The 10,043-nt window shown below is 42.3% G+C and overlaps 2 protein-coding genes across 3 annotated transcripts; both read right to left on the bottom strand.

Moving 5' to 3' along the window:
- Nucleotides 1-84: 84 nt before the first annotated feature.
- Nucleotides 85-1,440, bottom strand: rmi2 (RecQ mediated genome instability 2). Its single transcript, XM_080488666.1, has 2 exons — nt 1,148-1,440; nt 85-388 (listed from the first exon to the last, which is right to left on the bottom strand). The coding sequence occupies exons 1-2, from the start codon at nt 1,416-1,418 to the stop codon at nt 237-239; spliced, it is 423 nt and encodes a 140-aa protein (XP_080344792.1). The 5' UTR covers nt 1,419-1,440; the 3' UTR covers nt 85-236.
- A 2,499-nt stretch (nt 1,441-3,939) lies between these two features.
- On the bottom strand, nt 3,940-9,472 carry ubfd1 (ubiquitin family domain containing 1). Of its 2 annotated transcripts, XM_080486986.1 has the most exons (8): nt 9,225-9,264; nt 8,155-8,243; nt 7,226-7,498; nt 6,938-7,146; nt 6,560-6,625; nt 6,356-6,461; nt 6,171-6,253; nt 3,942-4,447 (listed from the first exon to the last, which is right to left on the bottom strand). In XM_080486986.1, exons 3-8 carry the CDS (start codon nt 7,479-7,481, stop codon nt 4,337-4,339), a joined length of 831 nt encoding a protein of 276 aa, XP_080343112.1. In that variant the 5' UTR covers nt 7,482-7,498; nt 8,155-8,243; nt 9,225-9,264; the 3' UTR covers nt 3,942-4,336. The 2 variants fall into 2 exon arrangements, with proteins under 2 accessions (XP_080343111.1, XP_080343112.1); XM_080486985.1 differs by lacking the exon at nt 8,155-8,243 and having other exon boundaries at nt 3,940-4,447; nt 9,225-9,472.
- Nucleotides 9,473-10,043: the final 571 nt, after the last annotated feature.

Below are 10,043 nucleotides of genomic sequence, written 5' to 3'. Positions count from 1 at the left end.
GTAATCAGTTACCTTAGGGTGGGTGAATATCTCGTGTTTGATCTATCGGAAATAAACTTACATAAAATACAAGATTGTCTCCTTGGAATACGAGCCAAAAAGTTTACTTATTAAAACATTACAAAATAAATACAGTATGCACAAAAACAAAGTGTCACGCTTCGAGCCCACAGGTTGGGGGGGGTTGGGGGGGGGGGGGAGTGGCGTTCAGCTCTTGGAGGCCGTTCCTTCTGCATTCAGGCCAGCGCGTGCTGCAGGTCCTCCACCTCCAGCTTCCACATGCGTCTGTGAAGAGCGGCGAGCTCCGAGAGGTCTGCCATCTTCACCGCACGGATGACTGGCTCCGGGGAGAAGGCCTGGATGACACCCATCACCATGACATATTTCCCTGCAAAAACAGCAGCGGGTGGCCGACTGGTCACTGACAGCAGATCCAGGAGAACAAGCATGACGAGAGATGAGGCAGTTTAGGAGACAGAGATCAAAATATTATTGTGTGGATGGAAAGTTGTTTTCTTTTTTCTTCAGTGGTTCTCTCTGCAGGATGTGAGAAATGGTGCATTTAATTAACTGGGAATCTTATAAATGCTGTAATTTCACAAATCAGAGCAATTACAGAGAGGATCTAGAGAAATTAAATTAGAGTATGAACATATTTTGCATTACAGTGAGTTTTAGTGCATATCAGCTAAACGATAGGTATTAAATATTTTAAATTGCTTTTATGGACAATTGTGCATTCTTCTAAGCATTTTAACGCGTTTTGCGTTGTTTGATTGACACGTTAAAAATAGCTTCAGAGAGCACATTTATTGATCAATTCCTTCAGGTAAAAAAAAAAAAAGACTTTGCACTAAATGTTTAGGATGTTTTATAGTTTGCTCAAGTAATAAAACAATTCCAGAGTTTATGTTCAATCCAAGGTGCAGTGGTTTGAACCATCGCCTCACAGTGAGACAGCTGGGCCTTTCTGTGAGGAGTTTGCATGTTCTTATGGGTATGGGTATGCATGCACACACAGGAAGAACCCAACCAGATTCGAACCGGGGACTATCTTGTGACGCAAGAGTGCGAACCACTACACTGGATCAATGTCGCCTTGGAGAGAAAAACGGTCCATTTTAACAAACTGCAGGCCGTTGTTCACCTGGGGACAGACAGGGCTTCCCCCTGGGCACGCTGCTGACGCCCTGCACCGTGAAGGTTCCGGTCTCGTCCATGAGCAGCACGCTGTCCGCGTGCAGCTGCACCTCCATCACGGTCCCCTGCATCCACACCATCGACACGGGCAAGACGCGGCCTCTGCCCAGCCTCAGCACGCAGCCCTCCCCGCTGCCCGCCGTCCTCAGCTGACCCGACAGGACCTTCACGGGAGGGGGGCGCTTCTTCTCCACCTCCGAGCTCCCCGGGTCCGACATGGCAGGCGCGCCTCTGACGCCGTGACGCAAAATTTTAAGTTTTCCCGCGCGTACGTGTTGCCGCGAGACGTCTTGCTTAAACCGGAAGTGACGACGGATTTTCTAACGCGACAGTTTAGTATCATTTTGTCACCTGTTTATTTTAAGTACTGTATTTAAAGATAAAATACTTTTGGTACTATTACAAGGCCATGACTGTAAATAAAGATAAGATTTAATGTTTGGGTTTTACTTTGTGATTAAAGAAAATAATTAACTGAATGTACTGTTTTTTAAAAAGAGGGGAGCTCCTGTTGGGAAATCTGGAGTTCCTCTTATTGTCTACTAAGAAATTTTGATAGTTTAATTCAGACACAATTCATTATTACTTAATTTACCATAAGTGCAAAGTAAAGTAATTAAAATCTTAGAATATGTTTCAAAAACCATTAGTGTGACAACAGTTGCACACTATATATGAGGATTTACCAGATATTATATAAGCCCCTATCACGAGGAGTTCTGTTTATTTATCGCCATCTGATCGCAACAGCTGTTCAAAACTTATGTTGTTGTGAGATTTAGGAAACCCAGCATTCAACTGCCCAACTCATTGAAATCAGGCAGTATTCCCTTATACACATTTCCAGAATCCAGTTTGACCAAATACAAACTTCATGTGGTTATATAGAACCTGATTGAAATGCAATACATTTAGTTGATTCATTTGACGGGGGACTGTTCTCATCTGTCAACAGAAAAAAAAGTAAAAATGAACAAACCCAAACCAGGTAAATCATCTTTACTTATTTAGCAGCGATAAAGAACATTGACCATTGTGAGAGTCACAAGGAAATCATCCTCACTATCGAGGGCCACAAGATTTTATCAGAATCATGGCTAGTCATTTCATAAAAAAAATCAAATGTCATGGAATTTACTCCTCCACATTGAGAGAGGCCTGTTGAGGAGATTCAGTCATCTGATTAGGATGCCCCCTGGTCGTCTCTCATCAGAGGTTCACTGAATGGGAGGAGGCCCCGGGGTGAGCCCAGGTCTCTCTGGAGAGACTATATTGTATCTCTGGTTTGGTCTGGGAGTGACTTGGAGTCCCCCCAGAAGAGCTGGTGGAAGTTGGGGTACAGAGATGTCAGGGCCTCCTTGCCCTCTATACTGCAACTGCAGCCCCATAAGATAACAGATCAAGATGGGGGATCAAACTGCCAACCTTGAGAATGGAATATGACCTGCTCTATCATTTAACCCAAAGGTGCCATAAGAGTATTTATCTAACCTTTATTTATTCTCACTTATTATTATGACATGAAACACCAACGTATGGCTTACATAAATGACCCCGTCACCTCCCAGTGCCCATGTCTATTGTTTAAAAGTAAAGTTAGATTGCACATAGCCTATGCTCATCTTATCTCTTCATGACACCCACATCAATAGCCTTCAGGTTTGTATGCGTCTGACACCGGTGCGTCAAATCAGCATCCAGAAAACAAGATGAGAATACAAAGGAACTGCTACAGCAACTGACACACAGAACAAATAAACAAACCGTGCAAACAAAACTGAATTAATTAGGTATTAACAATAAAGTAGAATAACAATCTAAAACTGTCAATATCAAGAGGAGCAAAACAAAGCAATACTAATTACCAAAACCATAGAGTTCAATAACTATTAAAACAAACAATAAAAAAATAATGGAAAGATTCCTGTAGAGCAGCTGAAAGTCTACAGATTGGAAAGAATGTCAGCATTCGCTCTTCAGATACTTTTACAAAGAACCGCAGCTCAACGAAAGGCTTTCTTCTGATTGAAATAAAAGACTTTTCTTGAGATTCTGTCACTTCTGTTGATTGATGCGTCTGCAGTTTGATCCCCCTCCTTCACGTCTCTGTGCGTTTGGCACGGCAGCTATGCGAGTGTGTGTGTGTGGGGGAAATTGCAAAGTGCTGAAGGGTCACTGCTCGTACCTGCAGTGTAAAGCTGCATATTACAACAGCGACTGATGCTCAAAGAGGTGGCAGGAGACCGAGCAAACGCACAGTGCGACGGTTCTCCTTGTGAAAAGTGCTGCAGCCAAGAGCTTCACCGGGTTTATTCACCGGTCGTGCTGTGCGGAAACTCATTAAGATTGTTCTAGCTGTAACTACAATTTGATAAATGATTTTATTTGTAGAATTCACTTGTGAACACTTGCTTAATGTGGTTTGTATCTTATAGAATTAACTCCATTGTAACCTCTTGCACATGTGGGATACCAGGGGCGGGGGGGAATAAGTGTTAAGAAGTTTTATGGTCGGAGACCAGAATTATTTTGTAATTTAGCTGTTCAATATGAGGAGAATGCCTCTCATTACAGCAGGGCTAATAGGTAAACAGAGAAACTCTGTAGGAACGTGTTGCAATTGCAAACCAAAAGCCCAAATCACACAAGGAGAGCTTGAGACGTTTTGAGATGATCTATTCCAGACGCCAAACTGATCCACAGCAGGTAGAAAACGCCCCCAAAGAAATTGAAAATGTAGACATAGTTTGAGTGGATTTAATATGGGAAAAGATGAAATATACAAACAACAATGAGCTGGTGAATTCATTTCATTAAATAACTTTTATTTCTTTAAGAATAACTGAAGAAAAGTTGTTAGCAATTTCTGTACAATTGTAGTTTTTTGTTTTTTTTTATTGTTTTCCCTTGGATTTTGCTGAAAACCTTTGAATGATCAACAGGGCTGAGATTTGTTACGCTGCCACATAGTGCACTTTTAACCTAAAAAGATTATTATTAGTCCACAGGCATCCGTCAGATTCCTTCCAATAAATTCCTTGACAAGTTCCTTAAGCCTCGCTCTTCCACTCCAGTTTCTGTTTCCGTCGGCTTCTCCGCTCCGTCCAAGTTCATCATTGTCAAAAAAAGAGGCACATTAAAAATACTGCCATTTCCCAAGGACTGTGTCTTTGATTGCATCCACAAACTGTGCAGGCACCCAGTAGACCCAATATTGAGACGCTTCCGTTGGACCCAACTGAAAAGCCTGCAGAGGAGAGGAACTCGTGAATATGTTGAGTACTTTCCGAAAGTAACACAGCTTGGGAAAATTCAATCAATAAATGAAAACACTCTGAATTCTAAAAGAGCTACTTTGACTACAACACAGGAGGTGGTAGAGTCGAAGATCAGGGGTGTTAAACTCGGTTTAGTTCAGGAGCCACATACAGCCCAATAGGATCTTGAGTGGGCTGGACCAGTAAAATGGTGCCAAAATAATCTTCAAATTTAAACTCTGAAGGTTTTATTTGTTGTCACGCAGAGTACACGTGATGAAAATGTCCATATTTTCACAAAACCAAACAATTACTACTGAAAATGACTACAATCTCAACATGAAGCCAATTTTAATGAAACCGTCTGTCAAATATAGTGAAATGTTCAAAATATTTCTATTGCTGATGCATTCGGAATGGGTTTACAAATTCTCCCTGAGAACACGGCTTAGAGGCCAATACTAGTTTGCTATGTTTCATGGGAGCAACACCGATATCTTAGCTCCAGTCTCAAGTAACCTGTTCAAAAAAAAAGAAGCTATGTTTTCTTTGAAAAGTTGACTTTTTACTTTGGTGGTTTGGCCGGATTGGAGCCAGTTGTGTGCCAGTTTTGGCCCACGGGCCTTATGTTTGACATGCCAACACTGAAGGAAAAACTCCTGTCCAGAATATTCTCGCCAGAACTGTAATGGATGGATAACTTACAGTTTCCCATGAGTCAGCTAGAAAAGCCTCTTTAACCTGACTCTAAATGCTGCGGGTGTAAATGAAGAATTAATGGTTGTTAAGTCCCAATACGTTTTGCAAAAAGGACTCATACTGCAAATAAATATGACCAAAGAACTGGTAAAGAGAGAAACATTTATCTCAAATTACCTTTTGTTTCATCTTACAATTATGCCCGTAGCTCTTTTTTCTCAAACCCCTGCCATCACATTTTATACTGCGGTGCTGTCTTAATGCCACCGCTCCACATTATGGCATCATATCTCTGCTCTTAAGAAGTAACCGTACGTGGGATTGGATTGACTACACAGGCTATGAAGTGTGATGAGGCGGCAAAAACAAAAAACCCTGAACCACACCCAAGTCCCTCAACGGTATTAGATTAGGACAAACGCACTCAGCTCGCTGCAATAATATAAAACAGCAGTATAACCACAAAAGTGTATTCTCGCCAAATGAATTCATGGTTAATAAATAATTCCACTTCAAGAAAAAACAAAACACAAAAAAAAAACCTAGTACACAATAAAGACGTGACGATGCACCTTCCCGGTGCTGCTAAGAGACAGCTCCATTTACTTCAAACTACCTGGTTCGATTACATCACTTGTCCCCGAGCCTCCATTTCAGACAAAGACAATAACAAGTGTGTTTAGACATAAAGGTTAATCTGGAGAAGTCGCTGACATTCTCCCGCTCCGCGATGACTCCATCGCGTCGATGCACTTGTGCTCACTCCAGTCGACAGCTACACCCGCTGTTTACCTCTTTCACTTTTCACCAAACAGGCAATATGAGCTTTAATATCACTCGCACTTTTAATTACATAACAACAATTCTGCATAACCAAGTCCAATGCAACCAACACTCCATTTCCAAAACCCTTCTCTCTCCATCAGCAATTTGAAGAAGAAAACGGAGGAAAACTTGGACATTTTGTTTGATAAAACCGTGAAGTGTGATGTGCGGGAAGCAGGCAGCAGTTACCATCATGTGATAATCCTCGTGGCCTTCGATGGGTTCAGACACTACATTTTTAATGGAGCCCATTGGGACTTTCTCTGTTCTCTCTGCAGGTAAGAAAACACAGACAAACGGGGGAGAAGTCTTCATCATCAGCACCTTCATACAGCGGCGAGCCCCTTGTAGAAAATGAGAGCCGGCTGTCTTACCTTTTGTTCCGATCCACAACTGATCCTGTTCCAGTTTGAATGTGAGTCTAACTTTTCCTCCGGACTTGTTGAACATCCCGGATAAAGGCACTGTTGGTAATCGTTCCTGCGTCGGGGGGAGGGGGGAGGGGGGACAAAGCAGCGGTCAGTGCGAGGCAAAGTGCTGCACATTGATTGGAAAAGCACGGCAGAAGCGGCTTTCACCTTTGTTCCTTTGACAGATGTCATGATGTCATCTGGTTTACCCTTATCCAAAACTTTCCTGTGTTGCTGGAAACACAGTGGACGTTTAAAATAACGCTGAATGAAAGACGGTATCTGCTCTGTAGGGGCGGTTGTCAAAATGTGGGGCGAAGCAGAGGGACGCATGAATTTTCTTTTTATAAAACTGTGTGAAAAAGGCAGTTTCACTGCAATTCATACAATTTGTGTGGTCATTTCCTGGGCTGCATTAGAGCCTCTTGCAGGCTTTTTTTTGGCCCACGGCGCTTATGTTTAACACCCCTTGTTAAAGCTCTACGTTGAGGCTCATGCTCCCACACTTTGAAAACCTCTGCCCCGCAGTGACATGAGGAAATCTACCTTTTGCCTGCATAAAGGCTCCTTCTTGTTTTCCTCGGCCTTCACTTCCTGCTGGATGACCTCTTTGGGCGTGTTCACAGCTAATACGTCATTTATCGTCGAGCCTACCACCATGATTTTCGCCCCATTCGTAACCTTTATTTCACGTAGCGTCTTGTCCTCTGGGAGCAGCCCTTTGTACATCACTTTCTGCATTGCCGGTGGAAGACCTGAAGAGACGGAGGAGAAGAGTGAGCCGCCGAAAACATCCGCCGTGACGCGCGGTTTCAGGTTTCCAGTGACTCTTACCAGTGAGGGCATGGATCTTGTCTTTTAGCTTGGCGCCCGTGCTGTCCACGGGAATTTTCAGATCATATTTGTTTTTGTTCCAGATGATCTTCAAGTCCACCGTTTCCTGCGAGTCGTCCGTATCGTCCCCGTTGCTAATACTAGAGTCCTGAGTTGTGGCATTTCCTGCATCTGAGTGAGACGTCGTTTCTGCGTCGCTTTTCTCGACATCCTCACCCAGTGATTCGTCTTCTTTTGGCTTCGTCTCAGTTTCCATTATGACTTCCTCACCGCCTGAAAGAGGACAAGATCTTTGAATGAATCTGTGTGGCTGTAAGTGTGTTCTCTCTCCGAGCAGTCTGTCACACATGTTTCATTGCTTGTAATGAGCACTTCCTAGTGTTTTTAATAAAGCAGGTGATCACGTCGCCTGACAATACGCCGTTCAGGACGAGAATCTGCTCAACGTTTGCTACAAAAACATTTAAACCTTCCTGCTGCAAACCATGAGACAAACTTGGATCCTTCACATTAAGTAGTCAAGCTTTAAGTTGATGCACTAACTTATAAGTAAAGACACTAGTGTTGTAGTACTCGAGACCGGTATTGGTCTTGGCTCGGCCTCAGCCCCTTCGACTGACTACAAACTGTGATTTTGACAATCACTTCCCAGCAAGCTGCACAATATGACATGAATCTAAAAACTTTGGGCATGACAGTAAGTTTGACGTGTGCAGATTGCATGGTGAAAACGCGAGCTGAGTCACAGCCTACGATGTACGTGAGTTAAAGTGGATAAAACATCACTCCAAATTTCAGACACTGCCAGAATTTGGTCACATGCTGTCTTTTGTTACAAGACTATAACAACTTCCGTTCTTAAACCTGTCTGACAGTGTGACGTTGGTCCGATGTAGAGCCAAGACCAAAGATATCACCATGACTCTCACGATTGTTATCTTTCGTCTGGGATGGACGGAAATCGCAGTGTGTAGCAGCCTTTAAAGTCTTGACTCGGTCTCAGGTGAGGTGGTCTTGACTAGAATAACACAAAAGGCATATCTACATGTGGGACACAACAGCAAATGAACAAAACAAAAGCTGACTTTAGATACTAAAATGAGACAATAGATATCTGTTTCGGGTAAAACAGCAAATTGTTCTTCATACTAGTTATGAACTGATTGGTTAAAACGTATTGGTAGCAGTTCCAACTGCACAAATTTAACCACAAGACTGGACTGGACATGTACAGACTTGGATAACTAAGATGCAATCGTATGTTTTTGAAGTTAAAAATGTATAAATCCAAAATAAGCTCCTCATTTTAAAGCTGATGATAGGGATTTGTTTTTTTTTTTTTAACATCTATGGCTGCACATGTGCTGATTGTCTCGAGAGATAACAATAACCAGTTTTAAACTGACAACATGAGATTGATAAAATGACGTCTGGCTTCTCCTGTTTCACTTTTACTGCTCCCATACTTTCTCTCTGTAGTTCTTTCCACCCTTCTTTCTGTTCGTCCACTCGGGAACCGTGATAATTTAGTGGGCGATGGGCTGAAAAAGAGCGAACCACGCCTGAAGACCACCTCAGACATGTTTCGTTTCAACCACTAAAACACCGCATCTTCTCTCACGTCTGGCCTCACTCGACACTCAACTGCTGCCGTATAACACCGAGTATTACACCGTATTTATCATCCCCGATTCAGTCCTATCAAATCGATGTATTAAACGCCACAGTCGGCAGGTCTAAACCCTTACATTTGCTGAATCCTAAACATTGACGTTCATCAGATGGAGCTAAAACTGAGGTTAGCATTAACGTGAGCTAGCAGCAACACTGGTCAACATTTGAAGAATATCGTTACGGAGAAAACTCGCCGTTACATTACAGTCCGTCCATAACGTTACACGAAAGCTGCTCTACTATAACGACGTGGTGTTTTCCTGTTAATATTGCCTCTCAAGCCGAAAATATGAAGATAATTGTGCTGAATGTTCTCAGTACCCACCATCCTGGGTCGCCATGATGATTGTGTACAATCCGTTGTAGGAGAGCTAACAGCCGGAAGCGGCGTGAATCCGATACCCAGGAAACAAAAGTCAACCAAAACACGGCTAAACACTCGTTCTGAAGTGACAGTGCCACAGAAATAAATCAATAACTTCGCTTTTCGAAGTGGCGTAACAACTAAAGCTATATTTTTAAAATGTTCATAGTTTTAGTCAACCGTTACGCCGACAGAGACTCAAAATGCGCATGCGCAGAGGGAAAGCGTTCTATATTAAGTTGTTTTTCTGAAGTTTTCGTGAATAGTGAATGATTTGAGAGTCGTATTTCAGCGGGAAAAAAAATCATTATATAAGTATTTCCATTAAAACTGACTGAAAATTGAACATGTGATCTGTAGCCATGGAGCAGTGATGGCGAACACGGAAACAAGGAGGAGTGAATCATCCTGATTCACTGAGCGTCTTTGTTGTTGTGGCAGCAGACGAAGACACCAGGAGGAACATTTTTGCTTTTTCCTCTTGGCTATTAATCTCTGACTATCTCCAGCTCTGGCAATAAAATGCAATCCATCTTTTTTTTCTCAAGCAAACATACACGCATTTTAAACTTGTAATAGTGCAACAATTCAGTCCCATTCAGTCGAGTAGAGCAGGATATAATTAGAATTGAAAATGTTTTATTAATGCCAGAGGGAACACAAAATAGAATAGGACGTTAAAATATCAATTTAGAATAAAAATGGAAAAAGTAGATAAAAGATATTGATATGTACAATGCACTGACTAATTAATATATGTATGGAAGAATGGAAATGGCA

Source organism: Lipophrys pholis (genome assembly GCF_963383615.2).
Source record: "Lipophrys pholis genome assembly, chromosome: 19".
In the NCBI taxonomy this organism is placed as follows: domain Eukaryota; kingdom Metazoa; phylum Chordata; class Actinopteri; order Blenniiformes; family Blenniidae; genus Lipophrys; species Lipophrys pholis.
This window is presented reverse-complemented; position numbering and strand designations above follow the sequence as displayed.

Excerpts from the sequence above, each read along its gene's own strand:
- rmi2 (XM_080488666.1), bottom strand. The coding sequence starts at position 1,418 with ATGTCGGACCCGGGGAGCTCGGAGGTGGAGAAGAAGCGCCCCCCTCCC. Across the intron at positions 389-1,147 it reads GAAGCCCTGTCTGTCCCCAG|GGAAATATGTCATGGTGATG; the intron begins GTGAACAACGGC and ends CTGTTTTTGCAG.
- ubfd1 (XM_080486985.1), bottom strand. Across the intron at positions 7,147-7,225 it reads CAAGATCCATGCCCTCACTG|GTCTTCCACCGGCAATGCAG; the intron begins GTAAGAGTCACT and ends CCGTCTCTTCAG. Across the intron at positions 4,448-6,170 it reads ACGAGGATTATCACATGATG|GCTTTTCAGTTGGGTCCAAC; the intron begins GTAACTGCTGCC and ends TCTCCTCTGCAG.